The 24,449-nt window shown below is 37.7% G+C and overlaps 1 protein-coding gene across 1 annotated transcript; it reads left to right on the forward strand.

Moving 5' to 3' along the window:
* Positions 1-1,483: 1,483 nt before the first annotated feature.
* Positions 1,484-22,479, forward strand: grhl1 (grainyhead-like transcription factor 1). The gene is made up of 15 exons (XM_056266359.1): positions 1,484-1,661; positions 4,213-4,399; positions 5,385-5,458; positions 6,219-6,567; positions 7,017-7,093; positions 7,392-7,548; positions 8,187-8,298; positions 8,845-8,939; positions 11,697-11,943; positions 12,076-12,206; positions 17,554-17,582; positions 17,861-17,946; positions 19,698-19,783; positions 21,159-21,223; positions 21,742-22,479. The coding sequence occupies exons 1-15, from the start codon at positions 1,642-1,644 to the stop codon at positions 21,854-21,856; spliced, it is 1,830 nt and encodes a 609-aa protein (XP_056122334.1). The 5' UTR covers positions 1,484-1,641; the 3' UTR covers positions 21,857-22,479.
* The last annotated feature ends 1,970 nt before the right edge of the window (positions 22,480-24,449 follow it).

Below are 24,449 nucleotides of genomic sequence, written 5' to 3' on the forward strand. Positions count from 1 at the left end.
AGCCTTCTCTCACTAAGGAGAGTTGCTGTTTATTTTCTTATCCTTGTATCTTTTTTAGGAATAATCTCCACTTAACTGTCTAAACTCACTTAGCCTGTAGCGAGAACGACTCTCTACACTGATGATGGGGATATTAATTATCCTTAGAGTGAAAGCTGTCCCAGAAACTGACAGGGAAATGAGTTTCATGAAGTTGGATGATTTGCATATTTAAAAAAAATGCAAATGTCTTGGAATTTAGCAACAGCAAGCAATTTATACATCTACCTTCTGCTTTTGTGGCCTATTAAAGTCAAATTACATGCAAATAAACACAAATCAGTGTTTAGCTCATAAACAAACAAACAAACAGATTATTCAGAAGATTACAGTTCACATTTTGCTCAAAGTGTATTTCTTGTAGGCAACATTAGGGTTAAAATCAATATAATTGTACATAATTAGCATGGAACATTATTATTCTATATAATTATATAGTATTATATTATATAAAGTAGTTAACCAGCTTTGATAAATATATTTGCATTAAACCCTTTTTTCAGTTAAAGAGCTCTAATCTTCAGTTTCGGGTTGGTGTGGGTGTTCACAGCAGTTTGAATTGGGCTGATCCTAATATGCTAAATGAACACAGCGGACTTAGAGTTGTATTGGCAACACCTAATATTGTTATGCACACAAATCACAGGAAACTAAAGGCACGTGAATGCATGTGAATAGAAATGCTGTCGACCTGCTGCATAAGATTTACAACATGAAAACTAATTTTACAGCAAAATAACATATCAATTGTTCAAATGTGTCTGTTACTCTCACTCTCAACAGTATAGGCCTACAATTTAAGTGAAATTCTAGTTACATTTGAGTAAAACATAGAGACTTTTTTATTTAGACTATTTTTGCTTATCTTCAGAAACCTAATACTTTATCAACAACTTTAGCTACTAGTTCTTAGGGTTTTCACCAAACTCAGTCAGCATGCAGTAAGACAAAACAGCAGTTTAAACATTTCCATGATTTCTGTGACACTGAATTTTCTTTTTTTTTTAATGCAAATGTTGTCATTATACAGAAGTCTAAGCCATACTGATGGTTTAAAATTGTTTGTAAGTGTATAAGACATTTATAAAAGTAATCTACAATTGTATTAAATGTAAAGAAGTATAATTTATGTTCAATTTAAATCAGACATGTTTGCAAAATGTAAATATTGTATGTAAATGTACAGCTAAATTCAGCCCTGAACTATTTAAAGATCATTCAGGAATTAGTTTTTATTTAAAAATGTTATGTGGTGCTAAAATAATAATAATAATAATAATAATAAAAAAATATATATATATCACACTGCACCGTTAATTTCATCAGATTTTTTTAGGTGAAACAGGCAGGACCATAAGCAATGAGGATCGTTGAATATTAAGCCCCTCCTCTCAGGTGTAATCCAATCCAGTGCCCTGTCACAGGTAAAACCGGCCCCAATTTCTCAGTATATCCAAAAAAGCGAGAAAAGCCAACAAAACCCGTTCTCATACAGGCAATTCTAACGCAGCCCTCATCCCATTCTGAAAGCTTTGCTCCATACAAGAAGAAGAAGGATCGGATTTACAGTACCAACTAGAAAGTCCAGTTCGACCATAAGAGATGTCACAGGATCATGACAAGTAAGTTCACCACTGTAGGTCCATAGTTTACCGAGGAATGATCAACAGAAAAGGATCCTATGATTGAAATATTACTCACTATTTACTGCTTAATTTGCTGGAACTGACAAAGATTAGCTTCTCTAGTCTGACTCGTCTCAATAATTCTGGAAATGTGGCTTACCACGAGGAGTCTGTCTGACAGCCGAGAGCCGATTCCGCTACACAGTTGTGCTGTTTGGGCTCTTCAGTTCACCTGTCATGTTCAGACCTGCTCCGGTACAGGTGTATGCACCTGCCGCGGGAGTTACGAGCACAGCTCTCTGTTTGACAGATTTGCGTGTTATTTGTGTTTTTGTGCGTTGATAGTCCTTATTTGGAGTGAAATTACATCGAGTCTAAATGGGAAACTTGTGGAAGCTTGACATTTTTGTGAGAATTTATTAAAAGGCTGCTTATGTAAATACAGCTGGAACCAACATCTCTGTTTTTGGAAAAGGTAATAATTGGTGTCACATATCGGCTGAAATTGTTAGGTTTTTAGATAATGTTGTATTTGCAGTATGATTATTTCTTATAATAATGTTATGGATTATATTATTTTATGATTGATCAAGTTCAATTTTGTCAAATTTTGTTTTGTAAGAAGAGTTGATTGAAACAGCCTGCTTTCTAGGCGTTGGTAATTTCTTAGGAACAGTGTTTAAGCCTGTTGTACATTGTTTAAAGCATGCACATCTAAACAGAATCTCAGGCGACCATTTAGGAAAAGTTTTTTTTTTTTAATTCTCAGAATTGGTTCAACTGTTCTAAAGAACATCAAACACCAAAGTGTATACCCCAAATATTTGCCCATTAGTGAGCTTTTCCTCATGCACACAGAACTTTGTTGACGACCATCACCATAGTGTAAGAAATGTGAGACCTTGTATCTGTGAATCCTGAAGGGAAAACTCTCCTTGGTTAGTGTTTGGAGTTTGGCGGATGTGCCCACAAACACATCATTAGTAATTTTGCGCTTAGTCGCCTCTTTTGTTTTAGTACTGGGATTGCGTGTCCAGGAGGTTGTATTGTCCCAGGATAACGGATCTATCAGGTTGCAAAACTAAAATCAAACAAGGAGAAAGAATGGTACAATTAGTTATCAAATTACCCATAATCCGTTTGCGTTAAACAATTCTGGATGCAAAGTTTTGTCATAGCAACTTTAAATGGATTCATTCTATTATTAAAGGCTAATAAGTGTTGTGTGACAAGTAAACCAAGAGATACTAACCATCATCAAGTTGAAGCCATTCCTAAATAAAATCGAAAGTTCTAAGTTTATACTCTAAAACTTGATCCTCTCGAAAAAATGTATGTGCTTAAATACAGTAGATTTAATTTTAAAAAGTCACATTTATTTGATGGTAGAGTTCCCCACCTCAACCTCACCCTTCTTGAGAAGTAAACTCTAGTTTTGACTTTATTTATTCTTTAAAAAAGCTATTTTGCTCTAAACTACTTCCTTCCGCCACGGATTTAAATCTCAAATTGACAGTTTAACAGCTGAGCCCAAGCCTCGGTTACTAAATCTAAAACGTAACTTTAGAACTTGCAATGAAGGAATGCTTCCTTTTAACAGTTAAGGGGATTCACCGTGACATCTGGAACAAGTAATTGATTAATAAGAGCAAAGATTGCCTGTTTGATATACGCAAAATGAATCATACCTCATGTTTAAACACTGTCTACATAAGAGCCAGTGTCAAATTCCCGAAGGACTGGCTGAGATGAAACTGTTCTTGGCGGGTACATGAGCGATAAACGGCCGCTGACGGCCTGGAGCTCACATCTCTGAAAACGTTGAAGCACATTTTTAAATCGGCAAATACATTCTTGCCTAAAAAACTCTTAAAACTACATTCCGTGACAAACAACAGTTGTATTTGTAAAATTATGTTGGGTTTGCTGGTCTGCCATGACACTCGCTATGAGAAATGCTGCAAGCGGAGTGATACAAACGGTGAAATGGTTCCTGTGGTGATACTGTTAGAATATCGCATGGCTGGGAAGACTCAGATTCAAAGACCTGAACTAACTGTTGTATAAACATTCAATAAGCATATCAATAAGCAAAGTATATTCAATCTCTGTGAACCACCTTTGTCTAGAAAATAGATGATGGTACTCATGAGAATGACATAATGATGACGAAAAAGGCCATAACCGGTTTTCTTAATGAACTTTGTCACAGTCAGTGAAAAGTCACCAGATCTCCTTCTGACACTTTACTGGCTGTCTTACTGGAAGAGCCAGTGAAACATGTTGTCAAACGGGAAGCTGCGGTCTGTGCAGAGATTTGTTGTTTGGCCCAGTTTTTGATACAGATCCTGAGATAAAGAAAGCCTTTCACAACAACCTGCTCTTCTGTCAACTTTAACACCAGCAATAACGCCAAAACATCTTCAGATTGTTGAAGCTTATCGTCCATCTTTTCGTTCCTTTTAACTGTTTTGATTGTTTCTCTGCCCGAAGACTCATTTAGCTTTTAGTCTTGTACTGATGGCTCTTTCTGATCTGTTCCTCACAGTAAGCGGCCTGTGCTCGTGGTACCGAATGATCCGGCTTACAACCAGCGCCGGCCTTACACAAGTGAGGATGAGGCCTGGAAGTCGTTCCTGGAGAACCCTCTCACAGCCGCCACCAAGGCCATGATGAGCATTAATGGAGATGAGGACAGTGCCGCAGCTCTGGGTTTGCTATACGACTACTACAAGGTAAAAGAAGAAAAAGAGAAGATTAATTCATAAATTATTATCAGTAGCACTTTATTTTACAGTGTCCCTGTAACACATCTAACCATGTACTTAACTAGTAGTAACAGTAAATTATCATAATTACAAGCAACTAAACCAAACCCCATAACCCTAATTAGTAAGCACATTAATTAATCATACTTACTCAGTACTATAATTACACTGTAACAAGGGCACCTTAAAATAAAGTGTAACTTTATCAATTATTTAAAAATGAGGTTTTAGTAATACAGTCAAACCAAAATTTATTCAGACACCTTCAACATTTCTCACATTATCACAGTTTATTCACTATAGTTTAGAAAATGGTAATAAAATATGACAAGAACTTGATATTTCACTGGTTTTGGCCATCCGTCTGTTAGAGTGTCTCACAAATGAATTAGGTTGAATAGATGTCAGCTGTTAAATTTAAGTTCACAATTAGATAATACCAATTTAGGTCAACCAATAACCAACCAATGCTTCATTTTGTTCAGTCTGTGGTGTAATAAGGTCGCATTATCAATTAAAGAAAAAACACTTAAGCAAAACATGGTTAGGTCAAAGTATATTTAACTGGTCTCATTGAATGAAGAATTTTTGGGTATGATATGTCACAGTTTACTTTATTTTGCTATCCTCACTTACATAAATGAACTATAGTGTCCTGCACCCACTAGTAAAAAAATATCACAAATTATATCTAGTGTCTGAATAATTTTTGGTTTGACTGTATCTTTGTATCTGTATTATTTTACAGAAGGAAGGAAGGAGGAACTTAAAAAAAAACGAACCTTATTTAATGTTTATATCAGTATATTATTTGAGTTCTACTTAACTAAGGATGAATTTAATGATATCTGACATCTAAGTCTCTTAAATATGTTCACTGACAGATATAATGGGTAAAGCTGATGCTATTGGATGTGGTCAGACTAACGTAGAGTTTGTTTACTTTCCCCAGGTGCCACGGGAAAAGAGAACAATATCCCAGCAAAAGACTGACGTCCTGGGCTCTGATGTGGATCCCAACAAAAGGTGAAGCTCTCATCAAAGATGCAATAATGAATGCTATTTTTTCCCACACTGAGAAGACGAGACCCTTCTTTTTATTATTCTCTTTTAGGAATGCAATTACAGTCAATAATAATCTTTTAAGAAAATAGTCGACAACCATTTATACGATTGATTTGTTTGGTCTGTTTGCCGAGCACGCAGAACCCAAGTCAGTGACTTTATAGTAGCAAAAACGTGCACAAGCTAAACTGTTCCAAGCATAAGTGCACTTTATATTAAAAGCTTCAAATATCATGCGCATAGAGTTTAATGTTGCCATTCTGCCGTGTCAGTGTGCATTTCTTCCCTATTTTGATGTAAATCTGTATTTTTTCTCGAATAAGACAAAATGTAGGGTGGGACTTGATTTTGTCCATTGAGAACTGATTGGATCGTTGTGGTTTGCTATTGCTGTGATCATTTATAATAATGCCTACAATATTCCCAAGAAAAAAAGAAAGATTAGTCTGTGTTGATTTCATGGTGACTTTAATGAGCTTGTGATAGTTTCTCCCCAGCACAGATATATTATTATCTATATTCTGTATTTTAATCTTGTTTAAAGCCTGGAAAATGTTTACATAAAAATAAAAAATAAAATAAAAAAGAAAGAAAAGTAATTGTTAAACTTTAAACTAAGGCATGTGGATGTGCTTGTGCATGTGCTTGTAGGTCATTGAAATGTAAAAAAAAAACAAAAAAACATTTAGATTGTATAATTTGTTATTTACATTTTCAACAGGAACATGATGGCCCCTCTCCAAGAGACGTCAATGCCATCGGAGAACAGAATTCAGGTTCTGAAAGGAGTACCCCTAAATATCGTTCTTCCAGGGAACCCGCACACCCAGGACAAGAGAGGCCTTTTCCCCTCACCTGATACTACGGTGACGGTGTCCATTGCGGCTGTGCCAAACTACTCAGTGAAGACAGAGGGTTCATCCCACGGTTTCTCCGTCACAGTCCCCAACCCCCACTGCTCAGAACCAGACAGTCACACGGTGGGATTTGACCGTCAGCTCCCCCACAACCAGTTCAGCCCGAACACACAGCCACGCACCCCAGACTCGACCTTCCCAGAGAACTCAGATGTGAGTTCACACACATCTCCTGTCTCCCACCCTCAGACAATACTTCATTTACCTGGCGACTCTAAAGACATTGTTGGATTGAGCCCCCTCCCTATTTTTATTTGAACATGCCAAAATAGCAGCTAGCATGTCATTATGCCATTGTCTCTCTTACACAATAAAGTGCTGTATTTTCCTCTCACATAATAGCCAGGTCCTTTTCTCTCCCTCTCTCTCTCTTGCCCGCTCTCATTCCCGCTCCCTCTCTCTACCTTCTCTTTAAACCTGGAGGGAGGATTTCCTTAGAAATGATAGTTCCACAAAAACCTTACACACACAGGGAGCTGGGAGAGCCGTTTGTTGTTTCTTTGGCTTAGCAATCAGCTTTCTCTCACTGACTGAATGTGTGGCAGCGTGGTGGTTGTTTGCGCTAATGCCAGGCCCTCTCGCCCCTCTTTTGTGCACTACAGGTGTTCTCGTTCCCAGGGGATCTCCAGTTACGCATGGTCTCGCAGGAGGACTACGGAACTTTTGACACAGTGTCAAGGTAAGCGAACGTCTGCTGCCAAAAACAAAACCCCAGAGAAAAACCTCATTCCCTTTCAGAGTCTCCCGGGAGTCAGGAGATTTTATCATCTGAGTGTGTGCAAACAGAATAGGGTCATTGGTGGATCCTGACAGGTGCACATGGCCCATGGGCAAATGAAAGTGTACCTACAACAAATATGACAAGCTCTGTGTAATAGCAAACAGGGAAATTGTCATGGGTGTATTTTGTCAGATGGTGCAAATGCAAATATGTATTACTGTATGTGGTGACCCCTTTTTTTGTGTTTGGTCAACAGTAATAATTTTCAATACACGTTAGAAGCCTCTAAGTCTCTCAGACAGAAGTCTGGTGATGGCACAATGACGTACCTCAACAAGGGCCAGTTCTATCCCATCACCCTCAGGGAAACCGAGAATGGCAAACTGATGCACGGCCCCATCTGTAAAGTCAGGGTAAGATTAGTACGAAAATAAGATTTTTATTATTATTATTTATATTTTTTTTAAACAATTTACACACACACGCACGCACATACACACACATTGGGTTTTCATGTCTTATGGGAACCTTTCATTGACATAATCATTTTTATACTGTACTGACTGTATTATTTCCCATATAACCGCAAACACAGCCCCAAACTTTCTGCATTTTTACATTTTCAAAAATGCATAATTTAATATGATTTATTGCTTGATTGATTTATGATTTATAGCTGTTTCCTCATGGGGACCAAAACAATTTCCCCACAAGATCAAACATTTCTGGTATTACAATGTAGGGAATACCTGAACCACACACATGTGCACGAACACACACACACACCAAAAATGCCTCTGAAAAAAAGGTTCAACAAAAAGACTCTACCTATCATTTGTTTTGCAGATGCCACATATTCTAGTCTATTATAATGACATTCATACATTATTGTGCATAGATTACTGTAAGTGTCCAGATACTTTCCAATCAAATTAGTATATATTTAAGTGTGACTTGAGTGTGTAAATACTTTTTGGAGCACTGAATGTATGAGCACTTGTTTGAGTGTGTATACTATAATTGAAAGCAGTAACACCATGCTGTTTTTCAGAGTGTTGTGATGGTAGTGTTTGGAGAGGAGAAAACCAGAGATGACCAACTCAAGCACTGGAAATACTGGCACTCGAGACAGCACACGGCCAAACAGAGATGCATTGATATCGGTGAGGATATCAGTACACCTCTGATCTCACTGATCTTAGTCACACTTTCAAGTCTCTTTGGGTCCAGTGCAGTTCAGGGTGGAGTAACGATACAGATAGCAAACACAGACAAACTGGACGCAGGGAAGGGGGGCTGCAGGTGGGGACAAGACAATAGGTCAAGGGGAGAGCCATCAATGACACAACAAATAAAAGATGAACATTGTAAAGCTTGAAAGGGTACACAGCATTATCTTGCTTTCAATGAAAGTCGACTTCTGAGGGAAAAATACCTGTTGATACTTAATATCACATTACATATTTGTTATAATTTTGTTTTTCCAGCAGCATATGTTGAATTGATTACATTTAACTGTCTTGATTTGATCTAAAAAGCTCATAAACATGTAATTAGAGTCTACTATAGTCAGTTCTACTTCTCTTATATCTGCAACTGAGATTTAAAAATATGATAAAACCAAAATATTTCCTTCCCCATTTACCTCCTTAATTTACTAAATGAATTCTCAAAATGCTCATTAATCAAGCCCCTCTTGTCTCCCACAGCGGACTACAAAGAAAGTTTCAACACCATCAGTAATATTGAGGAGATTTCATATAACGCCATTTCATTCACATGGGACATCAGTGAGGAAGCAAAGGTAAAGACATTTTTGGGCACTTGTAGCACTATTTTCATTGTTAATAATCAATTAACAAAATTATTGCTCTTTTTATTTGATTCACCTCTTGATATCTAAAGAAATTAATATGAGATTAGTGAAAATGGGTTTCTGTTGAAAGGCTTTATATTTAGGCTAAAGGTGAATAATTGCTAAATTTCCTTCTGTTAGAATTCTTGGTATGTGGATAAAGAATCTTAAAATAGACATAACCTTTTAGGAAAAGTATGACTGACATGAAGATTTACACTCAAAATAAACCTGATGCTCAACACTTGTACACAAACAAAGGATTTATTCAGGATCCACAAACAAAGTGTGCTGTGATCCATAAGAAAAATCCTAAGAAAGTGTGAAGAAGGGGCTTTCCAAGATTATTTTGGTCAAGCTTAGTTACTCGAGCTGGTCGTTGGTGTTTTCCGACATTGATCAAAGCTTTTAGTTCAGTTGTCTTCAGATGCAGATGCTGGACTGATGGAGATATTTGTTGTTCGCTGACTTTGAGTATGTTAAAATGTTTAGTGTAGGATTTGTTCTCAGATCATTAGGTCTGACAGCCCTATTTTGTGCGAAACTGATGTGTTAATGAGGAGACGCGCCCAACAATAGCGTTAAGAATGAGGAAACGTTAACGGGGGAGCAGTGAGCACTGTGACAGGAAGGCTGATGGAATCCTGTTCGACGAGTGTGTCCAGACTGGTCGGGTTAAACCCGTCACCAAGTGACGAACAGATTTTGGTTCAAATCTTCTACCTCTGTCTGATTAGTTTTGATTTTTCATCTGTGTTCATACTCAGGGAGCATAGCAGGATCATTGAGGATCGTAGCAGGCTGTTAAAGGAATAGTCACGTACATTTGTGTATTGATGTAATAGTAATTGTCCCATTAAAGTAAACAATTCATAGTTTAAAGAATGAAATTGAGTATTTTGCAGTGTGCAGTGTTGTCCTATAACCAGGATGCAGATCATAAGATAGGCCTGCGCTGTAGGATACTCATCCGTGTGCTCAGTCTACAGTGTCTAACACTGTTGGCAGTGTTGTATGTGGGCGTGGTTTGGATTCTGTGCGCTTGGGTGAGAAACAGAAATTGAAGAGAGAGAGATCAGGGCAAAACACTAATATGTTTTGGAAAAGGATGGCTGGAATGTTCTTGTGGCGCACCCTAGCGGACTTTTTGAGAAATTACAGGCGTTTAGTGAATGCTTGTGTTGTGCAAATATTTGATTAGCGTAGTTCAATGCCCATTTGTTTGTAATTCTCATTTTGCCTCAGGCCTTTTGTTAATAATCCATTATTACGTAAGATGCTGTATTGTCATAGGATAAAGTTAAGTAAATTTTGCTTTGGTGATACAGTGGTAGGAATAAATAGATGATGATCGAGAGTTATACATATACACAACAGATCAAAAGTTTGGGGTCGGTATGATTTTTTTTTACAAAGAAATTGATATTTTTATTTAGCAAGGACATATTGAGTTGATCAAAGTTACAGTAAAGATGTTTACATTGTTACAAAAAAAGCATTTATAATAAATGCTGTTCTTTTGAACTTTCTATTTATAAAAGAATTCTGGACAGTTTCCAACAAAAGATATTAAAAAGCACAACTATTTTCATCACTGATGATAATAATAAGAAATGTAAGAAAGTTTCTTGAGCACCAAATCAGCATATTAGACTGAAGTAATGGCAATAAAATAAAAGTGATAAAAAGTAAAGTAATAAAAATCAGCTTCGCCACCACAGGAATAAATGATATTTTATTACATTTATTTATAATTTACATTATTAATACATTTACATTGTAATAATATTTCACAATATTGTTTTTTTACTGTATTCTTGATCAAATAAATTTCAGCCTTGATGAGCATAAGAGACGCCTTTCCAATAAATAAATAAATTTTTTTTTTAAAAGGGAAGTGTATTTAAATTTTTTTTAATAATAATAATAATAATAATTATATATATATATATATACATACATATATATACTCAAGCTTCTATATACTTCAGTTCTGTCTGAATTTTGAATTAATAAGCAGGATGCTGAGTTGTAAAAAAAAAAAAATGGAGCGAAAGTTATGTTCCATAGTAAAAAACATTAATTGAAAAAGTAATAATAATACATTTTTGCAATGCCATAGTTTCATCACATCATAAACTAATATTTTATTTATTAGACAGTGATGGAAGAGCACTTCCAGAATGCTCGAATTGAACCCAGTTTTAAAAACTTTATGTGTTGTGATTCTATTTTGTTACCAAAAGAGGGCGACATTCAATACAAATAATGGCATGACACTCTGGTGTTCCCATTTCACCGCTCACAAACGTTTTACCCTGAGCATTTACAGAAAACAGAATTTATAAGTTCAAAACAAACAACGCTATCCACACACTGAATAAAGTTTTAGACTAAAAAGATCAAGTAACATTTGTCAATTGCATTCAGTGCATTTTGAGGTTTTCTCTTGGTTTTAATCTCTTTTACTTTACTGCACTTTTTTTTGTTGAAAATGTAAGAATAAATTATTTTTAACCAGTCTGAATTTTTGTTCAGTGTGCAGTTAGCTTTTTGTTTTGCTTCACGCAACTGAAGTAAAAAAACAAAGAAGAAAAAAAGAAAAGTTGGACTGAACGCAACAATACTCTCTATTTCCAAGGATTGATTTGTAACAAATGATGTAACAAACATTGTAACATTAATTGTTCTCTCTTCTCTCCTTAGATCTTTATCTCAGTGAATTGTCTGAGCACAGACTTCTCCTCTCAGAAGGGAGTGAAGGGCCTACCGCTCAACCTACAGATCGACACCTACAGCTACAACAACCGCAGTAATAAACCCATCCACCGCGCATACTGCCAGATAAAGGTCTTCTGCGACAAGGGTGCAGAACGCAAAATCCGTGATGAGGAGAGGAAACAGTCCCGTAGGAAGAGCAAGGGCCCTGACGTCAACCCTGCTATGGGAAACTGTAAGCACACCTTCAGGTTTTTTTACTTTGACACATAGATTTAAACTGACCCGATGGTACTTTCAATGAAAATGTAAGTCTGAGCTCTGGAGAGACTTGTGTTTCACTCTATTCTTGCCCCATTTTTCTCAGTTGGGCCAGATGTCAAGGTGCCCCTCCTGCACAAGCGCAGCGACATCACTGTCTTCAAGACAATGACAGAATACGAGACACAGCCTGTCCTTTTTATCCCCGACATCCACTTCTCCACCTTCCAGCGTCATGTGAGTACCAATCCTTAACATTGTGTTCAAAACCTTTTTTTTTGTGCACATATTTCACATTTGAACATATAAGATATATAGTAAATATCATAAGTTACAACGTTTCAGATTTATAGACCCCAAAAAAGGGGCAAGATTATGATATTCACAGCTTTTTAACATTTACATTATTGGCAGACTTATGAAACTCAAATGCTCTGTGCTCTATAGGTGTACAGGTGCAGTGTGTGTAATGACACATTGCATGTGAGCACTGGTGATAAGATACAAAGATAGGAGAATGTACGATAATGTAAATTTTTGCAGCATGTGAGCACAATCATAGTTTAGAATGATTTTGACCTCATTAACTCCAGTTTCTGCATTACCCCGTATCTTATCTGTTAGGCTTAGCCCCGATGGTCCAATCAGAGAAAAATGAATGACACCAGAATGCCGGTGCGAGAAGGGGTGATTGGCAAAAATCCACAGGGCAAATTGGCTTTTGTTTAAACAGTTTATGACATTTCCCCATAAGAAGAAAACTGCTTTACGTGTTTACATGAACTTATGCAATACGGGTTATTAAACACAAACAGTGTAAAATGCATGAAAACGCACTCAGTGGCTTGGAACAGAAAGATTGTTGACAGATCAGTCAGTCAGTCGATCAGTCAAACAATAATTAAAAGATATGCCTTTTTTATTTTGTGTCCCAGAGAACCAGTGATAAACATGTAAAAAAAAAATACATTATATAATTACAATTTATTAATTGACAATGTTATTTATTAATAAATTCTAAATAATAAAAAAACTATTATAATTATAATTAATTATTATATTTTGGAAAATTAACCTCTTATTATTTTTATTATCAATCATTTTTTATCATTTCACCTGACCTAGTCAAACCTCAGTCAATTTTAATTTTGAATTAACATTTTTATTTCCAATTAAGAAAATCAGCAACCTGACACTGCAATGTTTTTTCAACCTATTAAAATGCCCTTAATAGTGTTAACAAAATGAATTTTTTATATTAAAATTTGTGGTCTCTTGCCAAAATGATTAATGATCTAAATGTCAGTACCACTATGACCACTATGACTGCGTAAAAGCACATCGACATCATTTCAGTGCTTTTTATTGCATGTGTGAGCGCAGACTACTGTAACATTTCACAGAAATAGCAGATTGTCGTTGGGTCACGGTGACCGGAATGATGCAGTCAGTTGGAAGGAATATAGTCGTTTCTCACAGTTATAAAATCTGGCATTTATGGCATGGGTTTGGCTGTTATCAGAAAGTTCTTGGCAAGGAATCACATCTTAAGCCCACACACGCTTTCTTAACGAATCAAAACATGCCTAATTTGTCTTGCCAGCTTTGTTCAGAGTACCTACCATTCAGGTTACCAAATACCATAAACATCAATAGTACCCCTCACTGGATCACATGTCTTTTAACTTTAAGGTTCTTAGACCTGGAAGTTGTTTTTTAAATCATTTCAGTTTCTTGGTAGAACCCTTCCTTTAACTTCACCCTCCACCTTTGACTCACAAACCTGTTCACCCATATGGCAAAAATCACATGACTCCCCGTTCTGTAGGAAAGCAAATGTTAGACACTGTCCTTAAACATGACCTTTGATCATCAGTAGTTGTGTGACATTGATGCCCAGAGTGTATCTAGAGCCAAAAATAAACCTTCTGGCTATTTACTTTTCACTAAATCACACAAAATGAACAAGAAATGTGAACTTTGCCATACTTTTCTAGTGTCGCACAAATGAAGCAAGTTTAGAGCCATGGAAGGATGTTAATGTGCTTTTATGTGCTTATGCAATGCACCTGTGTTGACACATGTTCTGAATGATCTGTTTTATGCTCTGGGGGTCTGACAGCTTTTGTATTGAGTTTACATTGCAGTATCCAGGAATAAAAAAAAATACAAATAAAAGATTACATAAATAAAAAGAAAGAAAGTGGGTCTGAATTTACGAGTGCATCATTAATCATCACAAGTAGGTTAAAATGTATTAGCATGTGTTAATGTTTTAACCCATTGGGTCTTCAGCAGGGCGACTGTGGTGGTCCTGCAGGGTTATACAGTAGTTTCATCTCAAACTGATTTTTGTGGAATAAAATAAAGAATTTTAGAAGCTGAAAGTTCAGCTGAATGTTTAATTTTCCACCTACATTAAACTATATTAAGTAAAATTAAAATGTAACATTTTAAAGACTTTCCAATGTGAGCTTCATGTAAATATCCTGTACACTATCGTTCAAAAGTTTGGGTTATTGAAATAAGTCTCTTATGCTCATCAAAGCTGCTTTTATGTGATTAAATATACAGTAAAAACAGTAATATTTTGAAATATTCCTCTGATGCAAAGCTGAAATTTCAGTCTTCAGTGTCACATTATCCTTCAGAAATCATTAAAAAAAAAACATTTTAATTTGGTGCTCAAATAACATTTCTTATTATTATTATCAATGTTGAAAACAGTTGTGATGCTTAATATTTTTGTGGAAACTGATAAAACATGTTCAGGATTCTTTGATTAAATTTGAAATGGGATTTTTTTTTAGTAATGTAAAAGTATTTGCTGACACTTTTGATCATGTTAATGAGTCCTTCTTAAAAAAAGAATAATAATCTTACTGTCACGGTATGTTACTGATATAAGGCAAACGGGAAAACTGGGTCAAAGGAAAATAGCAACTGAACACAATGAAAACTAAGACGGATCAAAAACCCCAAAAGAGTTCAACTGGGAGGGTGGGCTGGGCACCCTGGAGTGGTGGAAGGTAACGGGCAAGTGTCCAGGGCGGTGCTGGCAGGCCTCAAGGGTGACACCGGTATACAAGGAGCCAGGGAGGCGCCGGAAGTTCAGGAAACCAGGGAGGCGCCGGTAGTGCGAAGAGCCAGGAAGGATCGGCCTCCGTGGCCTTGACACTGGAGCTTGGCTCGGCCACTATGGCTGGGGACGTATAGCCACTCCCCCCAAACTTTCTTGGAAGGAGCTATGGGGTTGTGAACTGGAGCGGACTCATGCTGGAGCGTACTCTAGAGCGGGCTCATGGGCTGGAGCCGACACTGGACTGTGCTCAGGGGCTGGAGTGGATGTGGCCCAGACACACATAAATACCAGAGCCATTAAGGACAGTGAAACGCTCTCTGGGCTGAGCTCTGGAATTTCCCTCTCGAGAGCAGGCTCGGGATCTTCTCTCACTGGAACAGACTCGGGAATTTCTCTAATTGGAACAGACTCTGGAATTTCACTCACTGGAAATTAAGGGTGTCACGATTTCGATTTTAAATCGAAATCGATCAAAATTAAGTCACAATCTCGAACTTCGAATTAAAAAATGGAATCGTCGATGCTGCCACGCCCCCATGCCACGGAAAAAAACACGCGTGTTGAAGTGCTGCAAGTCAACCTCCTCTAACTTAGCTACAGCCAGTCAAAAGATAGCATGGCAACTGCAGATGCAGGAGACCCATCGACAGAACTTGAACCGTCTACTCTTTCATTGAAGTCACCGGTGTGGAAGTATTTTGGATTTCCAGTGAGTTATGTTGTCAGCGTTCGCGATCAACGTTCACGCTTCAAAAAAGCCAGTTTGCAAGCTCTGCTATGTACCATATTCTTCCACTGGCAGCACGACTAACATGGCAGGGCATCTCCACAAAAACATAGATTTATCTGTTAAATCAACAACTGTTTGTTTGTTTTGTGAACTTGAATATCGTCATCTGCCTGTTTGCGAGGCGGCTTTATGTATGTGTGAAAAGAAAACCATCTCTCAGAGAGCGTGCGAGTACTGAATAGTTTAAAATCGCTTGAATGTTCAAACTGGTGAGACTTAAAAAGATGTGAAAATGGCAAACTTTAGTTACTCACGATGCAATGCTGGCCCGATTATGCAAGTGACAATTCCGTCATGTCACGACTCCCGAAACGTGAGAGCAGCGCACTTGACGATTGCCTTGTGCAACCCATTTTGAGAGACAGAGAGAGAGAAGACGCGGCACCGCTGAACACTCACACTGTTTGTGAAATTTCATTTCGCAGACAGTTTAAAATGATTTGATTTTATAATCTGCGTATGGCAGGTTATTTTGCTTAAAGTTTCCAATTGACTAAAGATATAAGATATTATATTATAAGCACTTTATGTTGTTAATAAATGTTTTAAATTTGACAATGTAGTGTGGTACATTGCGAACAAAGGTCAGATATTATATTGCATAAAAGTATATTCTAAAAATGGCATAGCAACCTGTGCTTTAAAAAAAAAAGAAAGTAAAATTCGAGAATCGAATCGAACCGTGACCTTAGAATCGAAAATTCAATCGAATCGAAGATTTGGAGAATCGTGACACCCCTACTGGAAGTAGAGGACTCTGGAGTAGAGGTCCTGTTAGTAAGGTGTGTGGTGGAGGGCTTGGACGCAGGCTTGGGTTAGCTAGAGTGCTCAAACATTTTCCGGATGGGATTGGATGATCCTGGGAAAAGTCCTCATTCACTTCATCAACAAAGAAATCAGAACCGTTTAGCCAGAGGACATAGTCAATATGATCAACCAAGGATACACTGCATTTACTGGGAGAAAGAGACTGATATAATTCGTCATCCAGTCCCTCCCGAAAACAGGCCTTGAGAATATGAGTGCTCCAGCTCACCAGATGATAGTACTGCAGAAACTCCACCACATATTGCTCCAGAGGCTGACCGTCTTGACGGAAGGAGAAGAGGAGATGATCTTCCGCCAGTATCCAAAGCTCTGCCCGTTCCATAGTTGAGTCTTTGTTTTAAGGTCCTGTATAAGGCACACACCATGGGGTAAATAATAGTCTTTTAATTGTAAATTCAAACAAGGAAACACGCCGGAGATAAACTTGGAAACACGGAATAGAACAACCACTTCAACATAGACGTTAAACAAAACAGGACAAATAACAGACTGAAACTGAGGGCTTAAGTACAGAGGGCAAACAAAGGAGCTAACGAGTTAATTGAATGGGATGAATCAATGAGATAAACGGGAAAACTCAAAGGAAAATTGCAACTGAACACAATGAAAACTGAGACAGAACAAAACAGAACCCTGACACTTAACTTTTGAACGTTAGTGTATATTTATACAATATATTTTGTTATATAGGGCAGACTTAAAAAGCAACATTCAGTTTTAATACAATATGTAACTGGGCTCTGTCTCTTTATGCACCATGGGGAATAACTCTAAAATGCCTCCTTATTCTGAAATATTAAAGGTTTTTGTTAACGAATGGTAAATTAACTGTTAAAATGGCTCTATATTTTTTGTTAATGCTGTATTGTCTTTTCTCATTATAGCCTTTCTCACCGGAGGACTCAGAGGAGGGGTAAGTTTCTGTCTCTTATCTTCTTTGAGCTCATTTATGTTCGGAATGCTTGTTCAAGACAGGATAGGGTTCAAAATGTGCATTATAGAGCAAACAGCCTTTAGCTTTGCCCTGGAGTATAGCTTTTCTAGGAAATGTGCAGGTGCTGTTTGTGTAATTGGTAATGATGTACTCGCCTCCCCTTTTCTATTGGGATGGTGGTTTTCTCAGAACTACACTCATCTACTGCATCTCCCTCCTCGTCTCCTCACTTTTCCTCTTTCCCTCATGTTCTTCAGCTCAGCTATGAAGAGATTACCTTATTCCGAGGAGGAGTTTGGATCACCTCCCAATAAGCTGGCAAGGATGGATGAGCCCAAAAGAGGTGTGTTTTAACTGGAACTGCGTTGTATGTGATTTGGTGGATGAGACAGATCTTTGGGTATTTCTGTGTCTAAACTGTGTTTATTTCAGTATTGTTTGCACTATAGTATTAGTGCTGTTATGGTGCAATGCCATTTGGTTGCTTGCGAGTAACCGCACATAAAAACACCCTAATTCAAAACACATTTCCTCTGTTTCAAAACCTAGTGTGCTGCCTATGGTGGATACCTTATAAGATGCCTTGTTTTAGACATATTCAAAGGCAGCATCACATGTATCCTTCATGGAGAAGGCTATCCCATAATGCACTGCAACAAGTTCAGTAAAAAAAAAATAAAGATGGCGGACGATTGATTTTAAGTATAATTTGTTGAGAACTGAAAAGTATCCACAAAATAGTATATAAAATATAATAACATTCAATAAAATAATAAATATGATCTAATAATTGTAAAAAATATAATACAAATAAATGGTCAAATATTGTTTTTTATTTTGCCCAGTATTTGTCAATATCAAATTTTATTGGAACCAATTGCATGTGAGTGGCACTACTTATGTGACATGCGAAGTCACTCTACCAAGTGTTCCAGATCATCACTTACGAGGTTCCATGACGCTAGGATGTTGCCTTAGAAGCCAGTTGCCTATGTCACGGCCGGCTCGCAAGCCGAAAGAAGAAGGAGGAGACAACACGTTGGATATTGCTCAAAAGAAAAACATTTATTAAAGTAAGAATAATTAAATGAGACGGTGACGAGACGGAAAGCAAACAGACAGCGGAATCCAAGACACAAACGGCACGAGGATGGGAGAGCGCGCCCCGTCACAGCTGAAGGGAACTGCTTTAATTGCCGGCATCAGCTCCAACACAGGTGTAACTCCTTAGTCAATAATGACGTCACTCACTCTAACTCCATCATGCAAACCAAACAGAAAGAAAAACACACAACCCACAAATATGACCCATACTGGGTTCATAACACCTATGTAGGTAGTAGGTACTAGTAAGGTAGCTGACTATAGGTTTTGGAACAGAGCTATTTTTTTTTACCCTGAAAGGGCCTAATTATAGACCAGTGTGTCTCAGCATTTCAGAGGCAAACACTGCTGCTTCGGTCACTTCAACAAAGGATGTAGAACCAAACATCTGTGGGATCCGGTAAAAAAATTATGGAAATTTGCAGGTCATTGGAGGCTGCTAGCCCTCCCAACACGATTACTTGCCTCCCTCTGCTCGTCTCCAGCTTGTTTGCCTGTTAAATAGCAGTCATGGTCAGCCATGTGTGGGTTTGTGTGGATGTTTGTATCTATCTATCTATAAAAAAAATACTCTTGCCAAAGGCAACACTGCAGCTTTGGAATAGGATGTAATGTTTGTAATCTGTGTACTCCGGACTGTCCACATCACTGAAAGTCCCTTGCTGTAAGCACAGTGTTCCCAGTAATGGTTTGGGATGCTGCCCAGTCCTTCTGGGGTTTTTGGGTGAAAGGGGAGGAGGGGGGCGGCACCGGTCAGACTTTATAGACATGAGCAGAAACCACAACTACAGGGATCAGCATGTGAGATACAAAGTCATTAAAGGCATGCATAGAAAAACATATCAAATCATCTGCCACATGAAAGTCTTGGCAGAGGACTTCGACTTTACTTTGGTTTGCAAATCTGACCTCACATTCAAGAAAACTGGGCTTGCAGTTTGTGCATGAGTGACCATATATATAACTGACCACATTTTTATGCCTTTGCAGTTTTGCTGTATGTGCGCAAGGAGACAGAAGAAGTGTTTGATGCTCTCATGCTGAAAACACCTACTGTAAAAGGCCTAGTGGAAGCGGTGAGTTCACTTCTCTTTCCCCAAATGTCCTCATTCAACATGATTAGTGCAGACAGCTAAGGCACATAGGAATTTGGAATTAGAAATTTGAACACACATTCCCATAATGAATTGCGATGAGGACTTCAAAAGCTATCCATTAAATAGTATAATTGAAGATTATTATTATTAAATATATTATCAAATAATAATAATAACTGGTTTGAACCAAGCCAGATATTTTGAGAATGCCTGCTCTATTGAAATCAATTACTGGTCAAGCCAAATCATGCTTGTTAGAAGACATGTGCTGTCACGTTTTGAAACAATCATACTTGTAATTTTCTCCCGGATGATGATAAAACGTATAGAAGTTAACTAAAAACCCCAAGAGTACCTCAGCAAATAACACTGCCCTGCTGTCCATACACAACACTCTAACATCATGGTGCTGGGTTTTAACTCAGGCAAGAACCACTCACATTTCTTCAGGAAATCTAAATCTAATTTAACTAATACAATTGTAATGTTTCAATGCCTTTAGTGGAGGGTTATTTACAGTAAGGACATGGTCACAGAAAGAATGGAGAATAAAACATTCTATGTTCTAAACATTGTAACCGTATCATTTTGTTTAGTAATGCATCCTTTAATTACACACACAAACACTGTTTCCAAGAGAGCTCCCTCCCAAAAATCATACATCCTACAACTACAGCGACGTTTCTAATGCAGCACAGCACCTCCCAGAGAAATTGAGGAAAAACAGGGCCAGAGAAGTGCAGTAACTGCATGTGGTCAATGCAGAGTCCCTGAAATTAGAGCCTGAAGCAGGGTGATTTAATAGGCACTTTGAGTTACGTAGCAAGAGATTGACTGTCAACAGGCCGTCTGCATTAAAACATAGCAGGAGGCCAGCATGTGAATCACACTGCCTCAAAAACACATCCAGCTAATAAAAACAAAAGCTGGCATGGGCTATTACAGGGTCCTGCGACAGGTATAAGAAAGTGTGCGTGTTTTTGTGTGGTGTGCGTAACAGAATGCTTTCCAAGCATTGCAACACTTCAACTAGCTATGAGAGTGAGGAAAGGTAATGGTAGGATAACGTCAGGGGGGTTAGGAAAACATTAAGCCGAACCATTTGTATCCCGAAATAAGATGAACTTTGATACTAGTTGGCTTGAAAAATGACTTGGGTCTACAAATGTTCCATTTAATAAGTACATAGGGTTGCATTACTCACCATGAATTACTGCACGAATACTTCATACTTATTGTGCTGAGTTGCTTAAAATGATCCATTGCTATAAATAACAATAACATGCATGTCGCATAGACACAGTAATGTAAAGTTTTACTTCTGGCGCCTGCTAATGGATCTCCTATCCACCAGATTTCAGAGAAATATGAAGTTCCTCTTGAGAAGATGGGAAAAGTCTTCAAGAAATGCAAGAAAGGGTAAGACACACAGATTTCTTAGTTTAAACTGTGGCTGTAAATTGATTACAGTATAAAGAGCATGATTTGCATTACATTCATTATCTATTATTAATATATTATTTTAATAAAAAATTTTTTTTATTTAGTTTATATATATTTGGTAACACTTTAGTTTGGGGTCCATTTTTTGCATATTACTAGGATATTGGATGTTTACTAGTACTTATAAAACATATATTAATGCCTTATTCTGCATGACCATATTCTACATCCCTTAATCCACCTGACCCAATACCCAAACTTAACAACTACCTTACTAACTAGCAATGAGCAGTGATTAGGAGTTTATTGAGGCAAAAGTCAGTTAATAGTGAGAATTGGACCCTAATATAAGGTGTGACCATACAGTTTATTCAAATGTATTTTTATTCATTTTTATTAATGTATCCCACACATGTCCTTTGATTAGTCACTGAACAAGTCAGTCTGGGGTTAAAACTAAACCATAGTGTCCCACCATCTCTGCTTCATTTCAGGATCATGGTAAACATGGATGATAACATCGTCAAGCACTACTCCAACGAGGACACCTTCCAGATCCAGATGGAGGAAATGGGAGGAATGATTAAGCTTACACTGACAGAGATTTGAGAGTTATTTTCGAGTCATTCTACAGACTGGTTTACACAAGTCCACAGACCATTCCTCCTACTCTATTAGGATACCAGAGATCCCTCAGCAACTCGCTGTCATCTTTTAGAATAATCTGATGAACAGTTTTCGCGTGACCAAGTGTATGAGCCTTAAGTACTTCGTGAATTTAGAGTGAAATGATGTAGAGTATTTCTTTCAAGTGTTTCTTCCAAACACCTTAAAGGTTTTGAGCCATATTTTCTAATTTTTTTCTGAGTATAAGCGAACAGCTGCAGATTTTTACTATTTCTCATTCATTTTGTGACTCTGAAAGAGATCACAATAACAATTTACTCTTCGTTTTCCTGTTTAAAGTCATAGCACTGGAGACGCTAATCTCTAAAAAGGACAAATGAACAGGGTGTTACTTCTGTAGTAAAATGGGTTTGGGGGATCCTATTTGCTTGACTGTATTGATACAAATACCCTGAGCAGTATTTAGTGAGTACAGTATATTATCCCTTGCTCAGCAACTCCACGAGGTGCAGTGCCACAAGCACTGTGTGTATGTGTGTGTGTGCACATTATGATTTATAAATGTAGAGGAACAATCCTTTTTTTAACCAACAATGGTCATTTCCCCAATTTTCAGTTTCAGACTTTCCCCAAAGTCATTCCTAATATGAACAAATACGGTCCATACATCAGGCCCTCTGATTAATCCTTCAGGAGGTATTTTCAAAATGTGATCCATAAAGAATCAGTATAAACTTTCTTTTTTTTAACAAAAAAACAATACAGATTGATAAACATTATTCTGTATTGTTGGTGAATGAACTGCAATGCTCTACAAATTTATAACAGAAATTGGCGATCAGTTCTAATACAATTCATGATTACCAGAGTCCCTGTAGCTACTGCTATATCAGTTTTGCCCAAAAACATAGATGCACGTATCTTTCGGCAAATAAGTAGTATTACATTTAGCTTATTTGGTTACCCAGTAACCATTATATGATGCCCCATAAACTGCTGTTACTTTGAGAGGAGAACATATTCATCCTTTCTGTTGTCGTTGATGAAATGTACAGGTTTTAAATCATTTTGAAAAAGCTTCTAAATGTTGTCTAAATAACTGATACTCTCTTTTGTATCATTTATTGTGTATATATTTATTACTGGGATGGGATTTGTTTTTATAACTATAGCAAAAAGTCGGTTTTCTAATTATCTTTTTAAAATTTTAAATGAAATCATTCTAAATGATCTATTTATGCAAATGGGATTTTTTTTTAGTTTGTTATTAATGTCTGATTTGGTTTTAATGTGCATATTTAAGTGTTCTTAAATGCAAAGATATAATTTTCCTTCACTGAACTGTTAGTCAGATATGTTTCCTTTTGTATCAAATACACATCTTAAGCTCCAATAAAAGCCACTTGGGACTGTGTATTTTATTTGGCTGTATGTGTGTTCTGTGGTTTTCAGCTAGCTGTATCCAAAGCAGTTGTCATGGAAACAGGCTGCGCTCCAATAGCCCATCTGTCTGGTGGACAGGAAGTGGCCGGCTAAATAGAGAGTGTCTTCAATCAGAAGTGGCCTCAAATACCCCCTCAGCCTCAGTTTACCTCCTTTTAGTTCCTTCTTGGAAAAAATATTCACTCTTCACCAGGGAGGAACCAGATGACATGTAATGCACACACAAAATAATAATAATAATAATAATAATTTAATATCACTAACACTATTTTGGATTGAGACATCTACAATACTCTGAAATATAAGTGGCTATATTTGTGAAAAGATCTGAGTGACTTTGACAAGGGCCAAATAGTGATTGCTAGACAATTCTAGCAATCCAAAACGGCAAGTTTTGAGGGGTGTTCCCAGTGGTTAGTACCAAGCAAAAGTGATGCAATGAAGGACAACCAGGGTCATGGGCACCCAAGGCTCACTGATGCACATGGAGAACGAAGCCTAGCCCGCCTGTTCTGATCACACAGAAGAGCTACTGTAGCTCAAATTTCTGAAAAACGTTATGCTGCCCATGATAGAAAGGTGTCAGAACACAGTGCATCACAGTTTGCTGTGTATAGGGCTGCGTAGCCTCAGACCGGTCCGAGTGCGCATGATATCCCTTGTCCACCGCCGAAAGCGTCTACAATCGGCATACGAGCATTAGATTCAGAACTGGACCATGGAGCAATGGAAGAAGGTTGTCTGATCTGAGGTATCACATTTTCTTTCAGATCAGGTGGATGGCCGGGCGCATGAGTGTCGTTTATCTGGGGAAGAGATGGCAGCTGGGTGCACTATGGGAAAGACGACAAGCCCACAGAGGCAGTGTGATCCTCTGGCCAATGTTCTGCTAGGAAACCTTGGGTCTTGGTATTCATGTGGATGTTACTTTAACACGTGCCACCTACCTAAAGATTGTTGCAGACCACGTACAGCCCTGCATGGCAGTGGTGTTGCCTGATGGCAGTGGCCTCTTTCAGCAGTATAATGCACCCAGCCACACTGAAAAAAAAGTTCATGATTTATTTGAGGAACATGTCAAAGAGTTCAAGGTGTTGCCTTGGCATCGTGCTGGACTAACAAAATCTATGGA

The sequence above is a fragment of the Rhinichthys klamathensis genome, unplaced genomic scaffold (genome assembly GCF_029890125.1).
Source record: "Rhinichthys klamathensis goyatoka isolate OS25496 unplaced genomic scaffold, OSU_Roscu_1.1 h1tg000247l_1, whole genome shotgun sequence".
Lineage (NCBI taxonomy): Eukaryota > Metazoa > Chordata > Actinopteri > Cypriniformes > Leuciscidae > Rhinichthys > Rhinichthys klamathensis.

Bases quoted from the DNA above. Each gene is read 5' to 3' on its own strand.
- grhl1 (XM_056266359.1), top strand. From the start codon at position 1,642: ATGTCACAGGATCATGACAA. The intron at 7,094-7,391 runs GTAAGCGAACGT...TTTGGTCAACAG, and splicing joins ACTTTTGACACAGTGTCAAG to TAATAATTTTCAATACACGT. The intron at 7,549-8,186 runs GTAAGATTAGTA...GCTGTTTTTCAG, and splicing joins GCCCCATCTGTAAAGTCAGG to AGTGTTGTGATGGTAGTGTT.